Source organism: Nomascus leucogenys, chromosome 15, assembly GCF_006542625.1.
Source record: "Nomascus leucogenys isolate Asia chromosome 15, Asia_NLE_v1, whole genome shotgun sequence".
In the NCBI taxonomy this organism is placed as follows: Eukaryota; Metazoa; Chordata; class Mammalia; order Primates; family Hylobatidae; genus Nomascus; species Nomascus leucogenys.
In genome coordinates, this window is record NC_044395.1 from 34,890,295 (window position 1) to 34,912,344 (window position 22,050).

Here is a 22,050-nt window from a genome sequence, read left to right on the forward strand (position 1 = left end):
CAAGAGATTCTCCTGCCTCAGCCTCCTGACTACAGGTGCATACCACTACACCCAGCTAATTTTTGTATTTTTAGTAGACACAGAGTTTCACCATGCTGGCCAGGCTGGCCTTGAACTCCTGACCTCAGGGGATCTACCCACCGTGGCCTTGCCTGTGGTTAATGAGAAACCATGCCCAGCTCATACTTTGATTTTCAATTTTATCATAGAATCATTGTACATATTAAATTATTTTTTCTACTTCTGTGAAAGAAATGGAGGTGGTGGGGGATAAGAATAATTTAGAAAATGTTTATATGAGACAAATATAGCAATTATACCTTGATTGCTTTTATCATGTGCATGTGGACCTCCAATATAAACTGAGATTTTTAAAACAATTGTCAATTGACTCAAAAATATGTGTATTAATGTATGTGGCTGGTTACAATTTCTAATGATTCTGTCTAGAAACTGCAAAGATATAGCTGAACTCTGGGTTAAAAAAAGATTCTTCAACTAAGAGAAAGAAAAAGCGAGTAAATATAACCACAGCTGTTTGTGCTTTCATTTTAATGGCATCTGTATGACTAATATTTGATTTCTTCAGCCAGAAATGGAAAGAATGTTAACTATGAAAGGAGGAAAATACATGTTCTATAAAGTCCCCACATTTACACAAAAAAACATATATTTCATTCCAAAATCCTGCAAACAATATACACTATCATCAAAATTATATATAAATTTTCAAACATAGAATGATAGCAACATAAAGGGTAATAGCAAGATTTTCCTATAGCTCCACAGATATAAATGCTGAAAGCAAGTTACTTTCAATGAGAAAATGAAGTAAGTACCTATAATATGAAAACATAAAATCACACAAAGACATATACTTCTTCACTTGAAGATTTATATTCTAATCCCATAGCAGCTTTACTCATAATAGTCAAAAATTGAAAACAGTTGAAATGTACATCAACTGATAAATGGATAAACACCTGAAGCAGTAGGTTTGGTGCAAACCTAACTGTGGTTCTGTCATTTGTTTTAATGGCAAAAACGACAATTACGTTTGCACCAACCTAATATATTGCAACAATGAAATATTCAGCAATTATTTAAGAAAAACCCAATTAACTGCCTCGGCAACATACATGAATCTCAAAATCAATATGCCAAGTGAGAGGAGCATACTGTAGAATTTCTTCAAAAACGATTTCTGGACAAAACAAAATATAGGGACAGAAATCACATCAATGAATATCAGGGATGAGAACTGGGGGAAAAATTGATTGGAAAGGGAGCACTGGGGAACTTCTTGTGGTGATGGAAATGTTCTATGCCATGATTATGGTAGTGGTTACATGACTTCTTTTATCTTGATTCACTGAATTATACACTTAAAAGTTGCTGATGTTCATTACATGTTAATATATCTCAATAAAACTAATTAAAAATGATCCATATTTAATAAGTGAAATAAAACAAAGAGAAAAGGATTGACTCAAATATTAATTTTCCAACTGAGAACATTAATTGAAATTCCTAAATGAAGATAACATTTTTTATTTGTTTCTATTTCTCTAGAGTAAGATTTATATTATATGTGATCAAATAACTATGTCACTATATTTCTTTATTGAAAAAATATAAAGAAAGGTAACATTATCTTTAGAAATATACAAAATTAACTATTTAAAGTGGGATACTCAGGCCTCATTATTTGGTTTAGGACAATTAATAAACAGTAGTTATCAAGTACCTGATAACATCCAGGACTGTGTCAGCAAATCTATAAAAGATACAAAGATACCTGGACTGCCTCAGTAGCCTACATCGAGTAGGAAAAATAAGATGTCATAAATGACTATTCTGCAGTGAAGGATGTGACAAGATTTAGACAAGAGAAGAAAACTTGTTCATAGGCACTTAGGAATGCTGATGAGGCAACAGGGGGCCAGGAGAGAAGAATAAATCCTTTGTTACTTAATTAATCATAAATGGATAAAACAAAGAGGGCATCATCATCATCCTCATCACTAAGTTATAGAGTATTTACCAAGAAGCAGGCACTGGGTAAAATACTTTACATATATCATCTCATTAAATCTTTCAACATTTACATATAAAATTTTGAAAATGAGGAATTATGGTAAGAAGATGTTATATTTCTTCCCCAAGGTCACATTGCTGATAAGTGACAAAATTGAATCCTTCTGACCCTAGAGCCCAAGAAATATGTATACATATACTATAGTTATTTTAAGGTATGCACTTTAAAAAATGATATAAGTTGGCTGGGTGCGGTGGCTCATGCCTGTAATCCCAGCACTTTGGGAGGCTGAGGTGGGTGGATCACCTGAGGTCAGGAGTTCGAGACCACCCTGGCCAACACTGAGAAACCCCGTCTCTACTAAAAATACAAAAATTAGCCAGGCATGGTGGTGGGTGCCTGTAATCTCAGCTACTCAGAAGGCTGAGGCAGGAGAATTGCTGGAACCTGGGAAGCGAAGGTTGCAGTGAGCCGAGATCATCTCATTGAACTCCAGTCTGGGCCGACAACAGTGAGACTCTGTCTCAAAAAAAACAAAATAAAATAAAATACACGTTTCAACAAAAGTGTATAAGGGAGATAGGTAAGCATTTCCGGCACTGGAAATGACATGATCAAAGGCAAGGAAGCTGAAAAAAATGAATACAGTGAGTAAGATAAACAAAAGCTTAGGTGCTCTATAGTCAAATGGCAAACTACACAGGAGACTCAAAAAAGGATCCAGTGCCAGGTTAAGGAACTTAATTTACAGGTAATGGGGAGATACTGGAGGTTTCTATGGTGATAAATTCATATGAAAAATATTTCATCATATGACAGATAGGGAGGACTAGCTTAGATACTTTCTGGAATTAGAGGGATATTGTAACTTTCCAGACATTCTGACACATCCACGTTTTTCATGCTCAACCCATACATCAGTTACCCCATTTCTTTCTTCCTGCTTTGAGTTTTAGAGCAAGCACTACTAGCAAAAATTGCACACTAACTTGTCTGCATTTAACATACTAATTTGACTGGTTGACCACTTTGGCCAAACCAAAGTTATTCTCGCTAATGGGAACCAGTTATCAAAGGAGTGAGTTGCTTGCCTCCTTGATCCATTATTTTTTATGTTTTTCTGTGTAGACTATAAAGATGAAACAAAAATAGGCTATTTTAAAGGACTTGGGTCAAATCCTTTTAATATGTGGTCAAATCCAATTAAACAATCAAAAATAATTAGGTAAACTAGAGCTGCTTGACATCAAAATCCCTAACCAATCTAAGTAAAAAAACAAAGGTTATTGCAGTGTTCTAAGTCTTTTTCCTTATGCTGTGTCTAAATATTCTAAAACAAACTCCTTGTTGAAGTGTTTGCTTTGTGATAGTTTAGTTTTGTCAGTGTAAGTTTTGTCAGACACAGTTTAAAAAACTAAAGACTCTAAAACACATTGAGTTTTCCTTTCTAGTGATATCTGGAAAATATATTACAATTAAGTACAGGAAAAGCAACGAAAAGAACAAAACATTTTTCTATTGAAATATTTTAAAGTAAAATATTTTTAAAATGATCTCTGCAGATTTTAAAATAATGTCAAAATGTATCTGTTGATAAGCACTAAATTCAGATATTATTAAGTAACTAGTTAAAGTACTTGTTACAAATGTTTCAATGGACAGCACAGTTTAGGTTGAAGCAGTCTTTTTCTGATTAATTTGAGAGTATATAATTTCTACATTTTTTACTCACAAAGGAAAATAAATAATTCCTTTATTTCTCAAGCATTTCCTTCAGTATCCTTGTATTGTCTATCTTGTCTGGCTTCTAAATAACTGCTAAAATAGACACTTACGCACTGCATTATTTTACTTGGTAAAAATACTAAAATGTGTGTATGTGTTTGTGTGTGTGTATGTGTTTATTTTTATCTATTGTTTATATTCTTGATTTGGGAAGCATTAAATGTTTAATTCAGACAACAATTTGGTCAAGTCAATCAAAATAATTGATGAAATCTCTTGTTTATTTGAACTGGCATAACAAATATGTTAATGAGTGGCCTATGTATACACAAAATAAACATTTTTAGTAAAATTTCAGACCATATTGTTAGAGTAGGTAGATACACAGATATGAACAGGGCAGAATAGGGCCCCAAAGAATATCAGGCAACTGTCAGGTGACTGTGAGGCAGTTGTCAGGCAGTCTTCTCAGAAATGAGTGGTCAAGACTGGCACGAGGGGAAGGAACATTTCCTAACACATAGGAAACATCTTGAGCTTTGGGCAACAAATTCCCAATAAGATCCTAGGAATTGAACAAACACATCCAGGCATAAACAGTAAGGGTCAAAAAGGTGGAATTTGATATTCCTCTTGGGACATGTTCAGGGATGCACAGTAAGGGACAAAATGGCGGATTGTGACCTTTTCCTGAGAATATATTCAGGCATATGCAGTAAGGGGCAAAATGGCAGTTTGACCAGTATATGACCTTCCTCTGGGGGAGCTAGATTGGTAAGGGAAAAGTGATCTAAGAGAGCATGCAGATAACTTCAACCACCAAACGATACATGTGGCCCCTCCCAGACACTGGCAAGTCACTCTACATACTGTGATTAGTCAACATCCTGCCCAAAAGGAAGGATGAGGGGAAAAGACCAGGATAAAAAGCAGGAAACATTAAGTCTGTAAGAGCACTGACCTAAGGATCAGGCGAGGCACTCAATCTTCTGAGTTTCTAACTTGGGGCCTTCCAAATGGACTTTCCTTTATTTCAATAAACTCTCATTTCTGCCTTAAATCTACTATCATTTCTTGGCCAAATTCTTTCTTCCAACAAGACAAGAATCGAGGACCAAGGATCCTGCTCAGACTTGCCACCAGTAACAATATGTGATACAGTTTGACTCTGTCCCCACCCAAATATCATCTTAAATTGTAGCTCCCATAATCCCCACATGTCTCAGGAGGGAACCAGTGGGGGATAATTTAATCATGGGGGCAGTCACCCTCATGCTGTTCTCATGAAGTCAGTAAGTTCTCACGAGATCAGATGGTTTTATAAGGGGCTTTCCCTCCTTTTGCTCAGCACTTTTTCTTGCTGCTGTAATGTGAAGAAGGACATGTTTCCTTCCCCTTCCACCATGACTGTAAGTTTCCTGAGGCCTCCCCAGCCCTGCAGAACTGTCAATCAATTAAACGTTTTTCCTCTATCAATTACCCAGTCTCAGGTGTTTTGTCACAGCAGCATGAGAACAGACTAATACAGTAAACTGGCACCACAGAGAGTACGCACTGCTGAAAAGATACCTAAAAATGTGGAAGCAAATTCGTAACTGGGTAACAGGCAGAGGTTGGAACAGTTCCAAGGGCTGAAAAGAAGATGGAAAAATGTAGGAATGTTTGGAATGTCCTAGAGACTTAGAGGGCTCAGAAGACAGAAAGATGGGGGAAAGTTTGGAACCTCCCAGATACATGTTGAATGGCTTTGACCAAAATGCTGACATTATTATGGACAACGAAGTCCAGGCTGAGGTGGTCTCAGATGGAGATGAGGAACTTGTTGGGAACTGGAATAAAGGTGACTCTTGCTATGTTTTAGCAAAGAGAATGGCAGCATTTTGCCCCCACCCTAGGGATTTGTGGAACGTTGAACTTGAGAGAGATTATTTAGGGCACCTGGCAGAAGAAGTTTCTAAGCAGCAAAGCATTCAAGATATGACTTGGGTGCTCTAAAAAGCATTTGGTTTTATGCATTCATGAAGATAAGGTTTGGAATTGGAACTTACATTTAAAAGGGAAACAGAGCATAGAAGTTCAGAAAATTTGCAGCCTGATAATGTGAAACAAAAACCCATTTTCTGAGGAGGAATTCAAGCCAGCTGCACAAATATGCATAGGTAATGAGGAGCCAAATGTAAATCACCAAGACAATCAGGAAAATGTCTCCAGAACATGTGAGAGGTCTTCATAGCAGCCCCTTCCATCACAGGCCCACAGACCTAGGATGAGAAAATGGTTTTGTGGGCCAGGCCCAGGGCCCTGCTGCTTTGTGCAGACTCAAGACTTGGTGTCCTGCATCCCAGCTGTGGCTAAAAGGGGCCAAGGTACAGTTCAGGCCATGGCTTCAGAGGGTGCAAGCCCCACACTTTGGCATCTTCCATGTGGTGTTGAGCCTGGAGGTACACAGACGTCAAGAATTGAGGTTTGGGAACCTCTGCCTAAATTTCAGAATATGGGAGTGCCTGAATGTCCAGGCAGAAGTTTGCTGCAGGGACAGAGCCCTCATGGAGAACCTCTGCTAAGGCAGTGTGGAAGGGAAATGTGGGATTGGAGGCCCCCACACAGAGTCCCCACTTGGGTATTGCCTAGTGTAGCTGTGAGAAGAGAGCCATTGTCCTCCAGACCCCAGAATAGTAGGTCCACTGACAGCTGGCAATGTGAGCCTTGAAAAGTCACAAACAATGCCAGCCCATGAAGGCAGCTGAGAGGGGGCTGTACCCTGCAAAGCTACAGGGGCAGAGCTGCCCAAGGCCATGGGAGCCCACTTCTTCCATCACTGTGACCTGGATGTTGGACATGTAGTCAAAGGAAATCATTTTGAACCTTTAAGATTTGACTACCCCACTGGATTTAGGACTTGCATGGGGCCTCTAACTCCTTCATTTTGGCCAATTTCTCCCATTTGGAATGGCTGTAATTATCCAATGCCTGTACTCCCATAGTATGTAGGAAGTAACTAACTTGCTTTTGATGTTGGAGGCTCAAACCAGAAAGGAACTTGCCTTGTCTCAGATAAGACTTGACTTGGACTTTTGAGTTAATGCTGGAATTAGTTAAGATTTTTGGGGACTGTTAGAAGGGCATGACTGTGTTTTGAAATGTGAGGACATGAGATTTGAGAGGGGCCAGGGGTGGAATAATATGGTTTGGCTGTGCCTCCACACAAATCTCATTTTGAATTGAAGCTCCCATAATCCTCACATGTTGTGGGAGGGACCTGGTGAGTGGTAATTTAATCATGAGAGTGGTTATCCTCATGCTGTTCTCATGACAATGAGCGAGTTCTCAAGAGATCTGAAGGTTTTGTAACCTTCTTTCCCTCCTTTTGCTTGGCAATTCTTCTTGCTGCCACCATGTGAAAAAGGATGTATTTGCTTCCCCTTTTGCCATGATTTTAAGTTTCCTGAGGCCCCCAGCCCTGCAGAACCGTGAGTCAATTAAACGTCTTTCCTTTCTAAATTACCCAGTCTCAGGTATTTCTTCATAGCAGTGTGATAATGCACTAATACAATACAATATACTTAATGTGTAAGGACCATATGATATAGTCAAAAGGACATAGGGTTTGAAATCACAGACGTGGATCTTTGTGTTTTTATTTATTAGCCATGAGATTTTAGGCAACTTGCTCTCTGAGCTTCAATATTACCATTTGCAACATGGTGGTAACAATAACCTACTTATAAAACAGGGATAAAGATAGAATAGGATACATATAAAATGTAAAATACTGATTTTCTTTGCTTCTATTTATCCAAAGAGATAGCTAATTCTAGGCAAAACTTAAAAATAGAGCTCTCTGTGTCCAAATAATATAACTCAAGTCACCCTAATTACAAGATCCTTTTAGGAAAAAAAGTCATAATCACATAATAATGACTAATTGATTACTTTTAAAATTCGTCTCACTCAATTACACTTCCTAGAATCTATTTATTTCCATCTTGCCAGTATCTTTTGCATAAGTTACTTCTAAAATGTAAGAATACAACGTTAACGTATTTCAAAGTAAAACTGTAAATCTTATAAAAGTTGTGGGTTTCATTAATTTAATAAAGACATGTTTGGAAAACAGCTTCAATCAATAAAACAAAATTATTAAAAAATGAAAGTCTGCGTGATAACTCTCACAGAATAAAGGTCTTATGTAAATATATAGTGATTTGAAATTAAACAACTAAGAGAAATCTTTAGAAATTTGTGGAAATCCTTAAATATTTTTGGAACAATTACTTTTTGTGTTTGTGGTATAAAAGTTAATTTTGAAGCAAGGAGTATCATGGTATCTTACTATTTTGCAAGATTAAAGATGCCAAAAAAGTCTTGTCCATTTTTTCTTGTCCTTGTTGTAATTACATCATTTTAAATTATGAGATTTAGATTGTACAATGTAAAATCTCATTTTAAGTAAAACTATCATCAAAAATATTTTGTTTTTACCTCTGTGACATTTTGGTTGCCATTTTATACAGCTTTAAGGGAACAATTTCTGGTATTTATCGTTTTAGGATAAAGAGGTCTCCTGAAGATAGCAATGATACTTGATACCCTTTCACTTAACTGTCAGGATTCATTTATCCTTTTCTTGATCCCTTCCCCTTCTTAAACTCTGAGATTTCCATTTCCAAGTGTCATTCATCTTCTAGTTGCTTTGTCAGCTTGATGTCAACTAATCTCTGCCAACTGTTAATTAATGTTAGCAGATAATGATTTGAGACAACCCCTTTCTCAAAAGTATTTGCATTTTAAAGAGGGTTTTTGAAGACAGATGATCAAGACAAAGTTAATTTAATGCTCACTGTCCTCCAACCATTGAGCTAATCATCTTACATAAACTACCTCTTAATTCTGACAACAATGCTGTGAGGTAGCTTTTATTATTCCTTCTCTACGGGCAATTTAACAGACAGACCAATGGTAAGTGTCAGAGCCAGGATGAGAATCCCTGGATGTCTGAGTCCAAATCCCAGGTGAAATATGATGGTATAGTATAGCTATTTAGAAGCAGAGAATATCTGGTATTCCTTCATCATAGTGTTCTTGGGACTACCTCTTGTATTCTCTGGATTTGTTTACTTATACCTTATCTGCCTTCACAATGATTTTGAGAATGGTGAACCTGTCTGCCTGTCTTAAACTAGGTTGAAGAAAAAGTATTTAGAATCAAAAAAAAGGAAAAAAAACCCACAAAACAAAAATTCTCTCTTTTGTTTCTTTCCTTCTTTAATAGGAAATGCCCCAGCTGAAGTGTTACAGCTCATACACAAAAACTGAAGACCTCTTTGCTCTACTCTAACCAATACTTCTAAGGAGTCTCAAAGCCAAGGGAAATGAGAGGTTGCTTAGATTTAGCATCTAGAAAGGGGCCTGCATCTTTAGTCCTTCAGTGTCCATTGCATTTTGACTATTCTTTCCAAACTGGATATACTATATGTTAGAGTGTTTACAATGAAGGAGTGTTAAAAGGACAACCAAATGCATTATGCACTAAGTTTGCTGCATGCTCAGGCATAAGCTTCGCTATATAGCTCATTACATTATAAATTCAGCTATTTTCTATGTTGGCTTAAAGCTTATATGCAGAAATAAAGCAAGTTTAGTCTGCAAATACTCACTTTATGCACTTAGTCCAGTTGCCTTGGTGCTTCCTATTTAACTGATTATTATGATTTTATTTTCCTTCCCTCTGAGATCCAATGTACATGCAACACTAGCCAACACTAGTACTCCCCCTGATGGATATGAGTACCACCACAATTCCACCTATAACTGGAGGAGTGATGGTAGAGAAATTGATTGTTTGGAGAGCATATTTAAGTGAGATATACCTGTTTACGGTTTTGCACTTTATGGGAGTCAGGTATATCAAGAACTGGAGATTTATATCCAGTTTTCTGAGCTACCTATAGATATATAAGACTTCATGTATTCACAACTCAACTAATCTTTTCCTATCCTAAACCAAATTCTCCACTTCTTAGGTACTGTATTTCATAAAGCCAGAAATTTACACACCCTTTCTTCTTCAAATTCTGTGTGAATAAACAGATTCATTAATCACCAAAAACAACTGCATTGAAACTGTTCAAAAATAATGTTAAATAGCTGTATTAAGATTTTGCATGTAATTCTGAAAACAGCAAATAAAATATTAAATTTTGAAATGAACAGAAAGAAAATTACAATTTAAAAACATATTAATAAAAATAAGTGAAAATAAAAAGAGGGCAAATAAACTACAGAAAAAGCATGATAACCACTTCAAACTATACTACAAGGCTACAATAACCAAAACAGTATAGTACTGGTACACATAGACCAATGGAACAGAACAGAGGTCCCTGAATTAAAGCTGCATACCCACAACCAATTGATCTTCAAAAATAATGACAAAAATAAACAAGAGGGAAAGGATACCCTATTCACTAAATGGTTCTGGGAAAACTGGCTAAGCACATGCAGAAGAATTAAGCTGGCTCCCTATCTCTCATCATATACAAAAATTAACTCAAGATGGATTACATACTTAAATATAAGACCTCAAACTATAAAAATCCTAGAAGAAAACCTAAGAAACACTCTCTAGACATTGGCGAAAGCAAAAAAATTATGATTAAGTTCTCAAAAGCAAATGCAACAAAACCAAAAAGTAGGCAAAGGATATGAACAGACACTTCTCAAAAGAAAACATACAAGCAGCTAGCAACCATGTAAAAATGTTCAGCATCACTAATTATCAGAGAGATGCAAATGAAAACCGCAATGAGATACCATCTTATACCAGCAAGAATGGCTATTATTAAAAAGTAAAACAAAAACAATAGATGCCGGGTGCTGCGGCTCACGTCTGTAATCCCAGCACTTTGGGACGCAGAAGCGGGCCGACCACGAGGTCAGGAGATTGAGACCATCGTGGCCAACATGGTGAAACCCTGTCTCTACTAAAACACAAAAAATTAGCTGGGCATGGTGGCGTGCACCTGTAGTACCTACCAGCTACTCGGAAGGCTGAGGCAGGGGAATTGCTTGAAGCCAGGAGGTGGAGGTTGCAGTGAGCTGAGATCATGCCACTGCTCTCCAGCCTGGCAACAGAGCAAGACTCCATCAGATAGATAGATAGACAGGTAGATTAGATAGATAGATAGATAGATAGATAGATAGATAGATAGATAGACAGACAGACAGACAGACAGATAGAAGATAGAGATAGATAGATAGATTAGATAGATAGATAGATAGATAGATAGATAGATAGATAGATGATAGATTAGATAAGATAGATATTGGTTAGGTCGCAGTGAAAAGGGAATACTTCTACATTTTTCATGGGAATGCAAATTAGCTCAGTCTCTGTGGAAAGCAGTTTGGACATTTCTCAAAGAACTAAAACCAGGATTACCATTCAACCTAGCAATCCCGTTACTGGGTATATACCCCAAAGCAAATAAACCACTTCAACATAAGCTTTTGAATGTTTCTGTACATAATAAAGTCAAATATGTAAGTAAAATAGTAATAAATGGCTTATTTATATAGAAAGTATCTATAAATGATAGCTTCTAAATAGTAAAATAATTTTATATATGTTTATAGGTTTTATGAGGCTATTTCTACATTTTCACAGAGCCTTTCTTTACAATATAACCCTCGATTTCAAAATTACTAAATTGAAAAACATGTTTTTTGGCAATCAAAACTCATTTGGGGTAGGTGTACTTAACATTTCAAACATATATATATTTATTGTCTTATAGATGAATAACCACCTCAGTATCCAAACAAGATATTTTCATGTACATATGTTGTTGACAGGGATTAATATTGATCTCTTGGGAAGAAAACAGAGAAATTTAGCTATCAACTCAATCTAAGCTTTTGCTTTTATTTGAAGAAAAATGAGCATTGCACATCTATTTGAGGTAATAAGAAAATGGATCTGTGGGCTGTTTCTGAATAATTTTTAATCTTCTCTGATGTATGAACTGTTTTATCATTTCATACAACTTCCACTGAATCATAGTAGCTGCTACACTTTCAAATAGCAATACATGAATGTGATATTACGTGACCCAAATATCTGTCATGAATATAGGATACAATGAGCTAATACCAGAAGGCTGACAGGAACTGTCTAAAACCTTGCAAAACTCAACTATTAGAATCAGCATTTCACTCAGTTATTTCACATGCATTTAATGAACACCTAGTAAGGATCAGACACTGTGCTACATATTGGGAATATGAAGTAGAAGGTGGTAAGCTTCATATACTGAAAGAACATATAATCTACTTGGAAAGATAAAAATAATAAAATGACTCCCGACACTTTACATTGTATTGTTCCAACAGATAAAATAACAAACTAATTATGATTTGAAAAAAGGACGTAAAACAAGATTGGGAAACAAAATGCAATCAAGCAACAGTTGAACAAGTATGCTATGATAATCTACATGACTATTTGGATGAAACAGAAACTTGGTTCTAAGATTTCTAGCATGTATCAGGTTATTTACTAATTTCATAGTATCAATCTCATTCCACCCAAACAAAGGCAGTTGTTGAAGTCATTGCTAATAAATGTCAGATCAGAAACTTCACCCTGGATTATTCTTTTCTCACTTCCTCTGTAATTTGGTTTGGCACGTCCCCACCCAAATCTTATCTTGAATTGTAGCTTTCATAATCCCCACGTGTTGTGGGATGGATCCAGTGAGAGGTAACTGAATCATGGGGGTGAATTTTTCCCATTGTGTTCATGATGGTGAATAAGTCTCACAAGATCTGGTGGCTTTAGAAATAGCAGTTCCCTTGCACATGCTCTCTTGCCTGCCACCATGTAAGACGTGCCTTTGCCCCTCCTTCACTTTCTGCCATAATTGTGAGGCCCTCCAGCCAGGTGAAACTGTCAGTCCGTTAAACCTCTTTTTCTTTATAAATTACCCGGTCTCAGGTATTTCTTCATAGCAATATGAAAATGGACTACTATATTCTGTTTCTTCAGCAAGCATTTTTGACTATATTTTCCCAAGATAGTTTCAAAGTTCTTCTTTAAAGCAAATAGGCAAGGCACTAAAATTAATGCACCATTTCACAACATAATTATGAGAAAAAGGTAAATCTTAAAAAAGGTTTTCTTGTTACATAGCTGATCTGTTTTTTCCCATTCTTATTTATGACTTTTCCATCAAAGTTTCTGATGTTTATTAAAACCTGGGCTCATTTCACATATTTCTGAATATTATACATAGATTCATTCAATAAATATTTTTGAGCTCATACTCTGTCCTAGGCACTGGGGTAATAACAGTGAACAAAACCTACAAAATTTCTGTCTTAGTAGAATTTGCATTGTAACCGAAGGAGACAAACTATGAACAACTAAGTAAGTAAATGTGTGCCGTATATGGAATGCTATGAGCATTATGGAGAAAAATCAAGGCAGTATATGGAATGTGGTGAGTATTATGGAGAAAAATAAAGCAAAGATGGAGAAATGAACTGTGGAGTGGAAATCAAAAGAGGAAGATCATAAAAGGTTTTACTAAGGTGATATTTAAAGAAAGACATGGATGTGAGGGAGTGAGCCATTCATATACCTGGATATACATGATCCAGGCCTAGGAAATAGCGACTGCAAAGGCCTTAAGGCAGGAGACATCAAGGAAATGACGATAACTACAAGAAAGAGAGTAGGAGGGAAAGCAGTAGCTGAGTTCAGAGAGATCAAGCGGAGGCAAATGGTGAGGCTTCTCCAAGCGATGGTAAGGACTTTGGCTTTGATATGAAGCTGAATGAGATGGTGCATTAGTCTGCTCAAGTTGCCATAACAACATACCACAGACTGGGTGACTTAAACAGCAGAAATTTATTTTCCCACAGTTATGGAGGCTGGAAGTCTGGGATTAGGTGACAGCATGGTTGGTTTCTGATGAGGGCTTTCTTTCTGGTTTGCAGATGGACACCTTCTTTGTTTTCTCACATTCAGTAGAGAAAGAGAGCTCTCTGGTGTCTCTTCTAATAAAGTCATTAATCTTATCATAAAGGCCTAACCTTCAAGGCCTCATATAAAACTAAAAAAAAAGCCCCATCTCCAAATACCACCTTCTATGGTATGAATGTTTATATCCCCTCAAAAGTAGTATGTTGAAATCCTAACTGCCAATGTGCTGGTATTAGTTGGGGAGAGTTTTGGTAAGTGATCAAGTCATGAGAGTGAAGCCCTCATGAATGAGATTAGTGCACTTATAAATGAGGCCCAAGAGAGCTCTTGGGCCCCTTCCACCATGTGAGTACACAGCAAGATGTTGTCTATGGACCAGAAAGTGGGCTGACACCAATAAAATTACCGATGGTTTGTATGTGGGGTGTAGAGAAAGTGAGAAGTGAAGAATGGCTCTGAGGCCTGATGTACAGAATGAAATTTCTATTAATAGAGGTGGAAAAGACTGCAGCTAGAGAAGGTTTGGGGAAGAAATAACCAGGAGTTCAGATTTAGACATGGTTAAGACTGAGGTGCCTATTAGCCAACTAAATGAAAATACTGATAGGCAGCTGGATATACATACAAGCCAGAGCCTGGGTTAGAGATGTGTGTTAGGGAGATTTCAGATATTTAGATATTTAAAGCTTTATTATCAGGTGAAAACTAACAAAGTGTGAGTTTATTAAGGAAATAAGAAGTTATAGTACTGACACTTGGGGGACTATAAAATTAAGAGTTTGAGGAGATGAGACAAATCAGCAAAGGAGATTAAGAAGAAAGAGTGGAGGAATATCAAGAGTGAGGAATCTTTTAAGCTAAGTGAAAACAGTGTTTTATGGAGAAGGAAGTGACCCGCAAGAGAACTGAAAATAATCCAAATGGATAAACAAAATGGAATGTGTTCTTAAAATGAAATACTATTCAGCAATATAAAGCAACAAACTATTGATACATGCCATGATACAAATGAACCTCAGATTCTGCCAAGTAAAAGAAACCAAGCACCCACAGACGTGCACATACATAGATTGCAGATTTTATGATTGCATTAAAATGAAATTTCCGGCTGGGCCCAGTGGCCCATGCCTATAATCCTACCACTTTGCAATTACAGGTGAGCAGATCGCATAAGCCTAGGAGTTCGAGACCAGCCTGAGTAACATGGCAAAAACATGTCTTAAATAAAATACAACAAATTTTCTAGAAAAGTCAAAACTATAGAGACAGAAAGCATAGCAAAAATTGCCTAGGGACATGAGTAGGAGAGGGACTGAGTGACTTTTTGAAATGATGGAAGTATCTTTTGAGTTTTGGTGATGAAGTCACAATTATATAAATGTACCAAAATTCATTGAACTGTACACTTAAAATGTGTGAATTTTCTGGGATAAAAATTGCATGTCAATAAATCTGTTAAAAAGAGAAAGAGTAGAGACAAAAAGAGGGGGAAGAGAGAAACACACAGACTGACTGAGAGGAATAGAATTGGATAGAGTATATAAAGACAAAGTTTTTGAAGTTTTACTGTAAAGGAAAATCAAAAATCAGGTAGTAGCTGAATGAAGACAGCATTGGCCAATGGAGATTTACTTTGTTTTATTTTTATATGGAGGAAAGAATAGCAGGTTTCCATGTTGATGGGACTGCTCCAGAAGAGGAATCAATCTCTGATAAAAATGCAGAAGAAGGGGTACTCCTGAAACAATTTCTTAAGGTAGGCAAAAAAAGAGGAACTACAGAGCACACAAGTTGAGAGATCAGTCTTAGAACTGCAACAAATGCATATGCTATACTATACTGTCAGAAGTAAAACTTGGAGTCGCAAAGAAAAAGAACATGTAAAGAAAGGATTTCTCAGCAAGGCAAAACTTGCTTCTGTAGAAGAATGCTGCTCCCAAGTCTGGTCATGAGAGCACACCAAACAAAGGAGGGAAGAGGTTTTTATCCTTAATGCAGCTTATCCCTGCTAATGTGTCCTGCCTCCACTGGCTGGAGTTGGACTGCACAATCTAAGCTGAACCTGATTGGCTAACTTGAAAGGTGCAGGAATGCGGTTACACTGGCAGGAAGAGCGGTTTCAGCGGGAAAAGCTGTTGTGATGGGAGGGGTAATTTCAGAGTGGGTAGCAAATGTGGGCTCTGTAAATAAGACAACTGGGAAAGTTGTTTACTGAAATTAAAATAGGGAGGAACAAAGGATAAGGAAGTGAGTGTGGCCTTGGAAGTAAGGAATGAAGAACAAGGACGCTGAATAAGCCAAACCTTTGAAAAGGAAATTCTTTTGTATCTGACTTACACTATACTATACTACACTATGCTATACTGTACTATATACTGTACTGTATACTATAATATATACTAAAAAAAGGGAAGTCAGAGTGTATGGCTACAAATGCTAACTGGTGTGTGACTTGGTGATGAGGGCTTGTGGAGGTTATTTTCTAATTGCTTTCTCTTTTACAACATAATAGGATGCATGTTTATCACCTGAGAGTGAGACTGGGGAAGACACATAAAACATTTGACTAAAGTATAATAAAAATAATAGGTTTTTAAAAAAATTCTAGTTTTTTCCAATTCTATGAAGAAAGTCATTGGTAGCTTGATGGGGATGGCATTGAATCTATAAATTACATTGGGCAGTATGGCCATTTTCACGATATTGATTCTTCCAACCCATGAGCATGGAATGTTCTTCCATTTGTTTTTATCCTCTTTTACTTCATTGAGCAGTGGTTTGTAGTTCTCCTTGAAGAGGTCCTTCACATCCCTTGTAAGTTGGATTCCTAGTTATTTTATTCTCTTTGAAGCAATTGTGAATGGGAGTTCACTCATGATTTGGCTCTCTGTTTGCCTGTGATTGGTGTACAAGAATGCTTGATTTTTGTACATTGATTTTGTATCCTGAGACTTTGCTGAAGTTGCTGATCAGCTTAAGGAGATTTTGGGCTGAGATGATGGGGTTTTCTAGATATACAATCATGTCATCTGCAAACAGGGACAATTTGACTTCGTCTTTTCCTAATTGAATACCCTTTATTTCCTTCTCCTGCCTGATTGCTCTGGCCAGAACTTCCAGCACTATGTTGAATAGGAGTGGTGAGAGAGGGCATCCCTGTCTTGTGCCAGTTTTCAAAGGGAATGCTTCTAGTTTTTGCCCATTCAGTATGATATTGGCTGTGGGTTTGTCATAGATAGCTTTTATTATTTTGAGATATGTCCCATCAATACCTAATTCATTGAGAGGTTTTAGCATGAAGGGTTGTGGAATTTTGTTAAACTACTTTAAAGTTCATATGGAACCAAAAAAGAGCTCTCATCACCAAGTCAATCCTAAGCCAAAAGAACAAAGCTGGAGGCATCACGCTACATGACTTCAAACTATACTACAAGGCTACAGTAACCAAAACAGCATGGTACTGGTACCACAACAGAGACATAGATCAATGGAACAGAACAGAGCCCTCAGAAATGATGCCGCATATCTACAACTATCTGATCTTTGACAAACCTGACAAAAACAAGAAATGGGGAAAGGATTCCCTATTTAATAAATGGTGCTGGGAAAACTGGCTAGCCATATGTAGAAAGCTGAAACTGGATCCCTTCCTTACACCTTTTACAAAAATTAATTCAAGATGGATTAAAGACTTAAATGTTAGACCTAAAACCATTAAAATCCTACAAGAAAACCTAGGCAATACCATTCAGGACACAGGCGTGGGCAAGGACTTCATGTCTAAAACACCAAAAGCAATGGCAACAAAAGCCAAAATTGACAAATGGGGTCTAATTAAACTAAAGAGCTTCTGCACAGCAAAAGAAACTACCATCAGAGTGAACAGGCAACCTACAGAATGGGAGAAAATTTTTGCAACCTACTCATCTGACAAAGGGCTAATATCCAGAATCCACAATGAACTCAAACAAATTTACAAGAAAAAAACAACCCCATCAAAAAGTGGGTGAAGGACATGAACAGACACTTCTCAAAAGAAGACATTTATGCAGCCAAAAAACACGTGAAAAAATGCTCATCATCACTGGCCATCAGAGAAATGCAAATCAAAACCACAATGAGATACCATCTCACACCAGTTAGAATGGCCATCATTAAAAAGTCAGGAAACAACAGGTGCTGGAGAGGATGTGGAGAAATAGGAACACTTTTACACTGTTGGTGGGACTGTAAACTAGTTCAACCATTGTGGAAGTCAGTGTGGCGATTCCTCAGGGATCTAGAACTAGAAATACCATTTGATCCAGCCATCCCGTTACTGGGTATATACCCAAAGGACTATAAATCATGCTGCTATAAAGACACATGCACACGTATGTTTATTGCGGCACTATTCACAATAGCAAAGACTTGGAACCAACCCAAATGTCCAATAACGATAGACTGGATTAAGAAAATGTGGCACATATACACCATGGAATACTATGCAGCCATAAAAAATGATGAGTTCATGTCCTTCGTAGGGACATGGATGAAACTGGAAACCATCATTCTCAGTAAACTATCGCAAGGACAAAAAACCAAACACCGCATGTTCTCACTCATAGGTGGGAATTGAACAATGAGAACTCATGAACACAGGAAGGGGAACACCACACTCCGGGGACTGTTGTGGGAGGCTGGAGGGACAGCAGTAGGAGATACACCTAATGCTAAATGACGAGTTAATGGGTGCAGCACACCAACATGGCACATGGATACATATGTAACAAACCTGCACATTGTGCACATGTACCCTAAAACCTAAAGTATAAAAAAAAACAATTCTAGTTAACATTAAGATGCATGTGAAGTTCATCATTTTTATTTTAAATTGACAGCAGTCTGCATAATTGGTTTTTTGTTCATTTGTTTTGTGTGTGTGCTTTGGTTTTGGGGATTGTTTAACAGTAATATTAACCTGAATAGATTCATATGTGAAGTAGGCTAAGCGTTGGATCTATATCATGATTAGGGTTTTGCAAACTGGGACGTCAGTGTGAGAAAGCAAAAGAGAGATGACAAAGTTGAAGCTGTATAAAAGAATATGATAATAACTGAAGGAGAAAAGTAAGAATCAAAGGAGGTGGAGTAGAATGAAAATAGGGTAGGATCAATGATTTGTAGATTTCCATGACATTAAAGGACTCCTGGAATCAGGGTACTAAAGGAGTGAGGAGAAGATAGTGGACGCTGTTCAGAAAATAGGAAGCTTGTAAATGTGGCAATTGAGAGACTGCAGCTGTGGTAACGACCTATCAAGTTGGCCTTGGTCAAGCGGATGAGTTCGGTTGTAAAACACGATTATTGAACAGTCATTTAATTTACATATATTGATCTCAGAGATCACATTATTATTTATTTAATCAGTTATTAGTGCCTATTCTTATCTTATGCTTATCTTACCATATATGCAATTCATTGTACTATATTCTCCCATCAGAAATCTGTGAACAGTTTTCTCCGCCAATTGGATAATTTATGTGTAATCCTGCAGTTTTGATTTCTATATTATCCTCTGCCATTTCACTTTGTTTAAAAATACACCTTCCAACAGCCTTAAAATATAGATCATATCTCAGAAAATCTTGCTTATTTTCCCACGGGGGTCACTTTATGTTGTTAACTCCTGTCAGTCTAGTGATGGATTCATTCATCCTCTATAAAGCCTGTTATATTCACTTTCTCCTTCCCCTTCTTTTCCCCTTTTTTGTAATCTGTAACAATTATTCAACTGATAACCCCTTCAGATGAAATCTGTTTAATAACCAATATGAGACATGACCTATATTAACGCTATACAATTTCCCTAAATGTAATATAAATTTTTGTCTTATCCATTAAAAAAATTAAAACAGATGTTGTCTTGAAAGAACCTAAATCTGGATTTAGATGCAGGCAAGACTAGATATGTTTACTGTAAACTTCCCAAACCTTTCACAGAAAGATTAGAGTAATTGGATTGATGTACAGGAATTGGAGAGTTACAACTCAACCATTGTTCCTAATTGTAATTATTATCTGAGTTTCAAATAAAAATGTTTTCAAAAATATGTTCCTGTTGATATGCAGCATACTTTCGATTAAAAATATAGAAGGGGGATCAGACAAAGATAAAGAAGCCTTAAGAAAATCAATGTAGGCCATTTTGTTATTAAAAACTTATGTACAGTAGAGCCAAATTGGGCTCTACTACTACACTGATAATATAACCTAGAAGCAAATATGGCCATCACTCTAATTAAAGAAGAAAAAATTACTGACATACCAAGACCTTCAATTCTGTTACCAGTTGTTAATTAAGGCCTTCATTCCTTGGTTCTTCTTTGTGCTCTTTCTCTTTCTCTCTCTCTTTAACTGATGCTGGTCACTCTTAACTTATAGTAAAGCTATACTAAGTTCCAAAGGAGTACTCATCTCAAATTATAAAACTCAAACAAAATAGATATAATTAGGTGTGAGCTTGCAAAAGGACGTATAATTAATCTGAGTAGAGTTTAGTTTTCTGCTTCCTCAAGCCATATAAAGTACTCACCATGACTTTTACAAACAAGACCTCAAAGAGCCAAAAAGTACTAACTAGATTGCAGTTTTGTTTGAAATTCAAAAAAACCATTTCTTAGAAGTTCTAATTCCAGTGTGGCAAAAAGCACCATAAACAACTAAGCATCCAGTTTATCTTTTGAAACAAGATGCACATTGGTATTCAGTTAACTCAACTCTGATACTCCAAACTATTTTGAAAAGTTTTCATTCTCTCAGTTTATCGCTTCCCTTGTGCTCTAGGCAATATATTCTTCACTGACAGAAGACAGAGGCATAACAGTGACAGTTAACAGTTAGAATGGCAATAAAACAATCTTATTGGAGTTCAGTATCCTGTCTAATGACATTTAGAGTACGTGATCTTGAATTACTCATGTGGCACTCTGATACATGTCAAGAAAACCATGCACATTTCACCTGAAATGTTCTCCCATCAATATATTGTCTAAAAGAACGAACACATCGCAAAAAAAGAGCAGCAGCAGCAAAGAATGAGATCCTACTGTACCTGGTGAATGTGGCGGAGGAGAGCACATCAGAACGACACCCTGGCCTTCCCTCACAGAGACTGCACTTCTTGTCCGGCCACTAAAATTTCCCAGATCTGTCAACATAATAAAACATTTAGATCCAAGGAAAAAAGAATGTAAAGAATTGTTATGATTGTAACTTGCACTTACTTTCTATCGTCTTCACAAGGTGTCTTTTGTTTGCTAATCAGTGACAAGAGGGCTTTAACATATATCTACATCATCTAATTTTAAATACCACAGTGGAAATAAATCTACACCATCCATGGAAAAACCACATTCTTTATTTTTATTTACAGTCCATTCAAGGTGCCATTATAGAAACTAGGCAGTATAGCATTTTTAACACAGTTATTTTTTATAATATTTCCTACATATTGATATTTCTACTACCAATAACGCCCATTCTCTCATAGTGAGAAAAGACACAGAACTGGTTAGAGGACTTGGTGTCCCACCTGCTGCTTCATTATATGTCATGCTAAGAATGATGTGTAAAACCAAGCATGAGTATGCCAAATTTGAGAGGCTTGTATGCTCTAACAAAATATAATAAAAATAGAAAAAGTATTCTTTTTCTATAAATGTGAATAAGAAAGTTATGTGACTTTCATTTTATGAAAGCCTAGAATGGAATCTGTGAATTAACTACTCTCATCCATTTTGATTAGTCTGGGAGTATTAGTTAACGAAATACTCACTTCTATGTATAAGGGATTATAGTATTGGAGTTCAATGGCCTTCCCTTAAACTATGTTGCATTTACACAATTTGAAAAGACTTTCCTAAAAAGAAAATGGTCCAAAAGGGAATGATGTGTAATTTTATTTGTAATTCTATTATTGCTTATTAAACTATTTATACCGCAGTACATATGCCCCTTTCCTTTTTCTTGGGCTAGGTTGATCAATAAGACAACTTTTAGACTACTTTATTGCAAATGGTAGGAGTTCAACATTTTTATAAATAAACTGTCCCAGAATTCTGGGTCTGTAAATCATGTTTCCATGGTAAGAAATGCTTCTTAGAAATGTTCTGCCATTTCTTCCATTAGGCACAAATTGTAAAAGAGATTTTTAAAATATATTTTAATTATTCATGCTAAAATAATATGCTTTGTAGCAATACAAGGTAGAGCTTCAAATTTAATATCAATTTGACAAATAAACTGAACAATCAAGAAAATA

At 36.6% G+C, this 22,050-nt stretch overlaps 1 protein-coding gene across 2 annotated transcripts in view; it reads right to left on the minus strand.

The window, feature by feature from the left end:
* CNTN5 (contactin 5) overlaps window positions 1–22,050 on the minus strand; it is a 1,343,728-nt gene that overhangs the window by 413,594 nt on the left and 908,084 nt on the right. For both annotated transcript variants that reach the window (XM_003253028.3, XM_003253029.3), the window contains one exon: window positions 20,842–20,937. In XM_003253028.3, coding sequence (XP_003253076.1) covers window positions 20,842–20,937 — 96 coding nt within the window. The remainder of the gene's footprint in view (window positions 1–20,841; window positions 20,938–22,050) is intronic.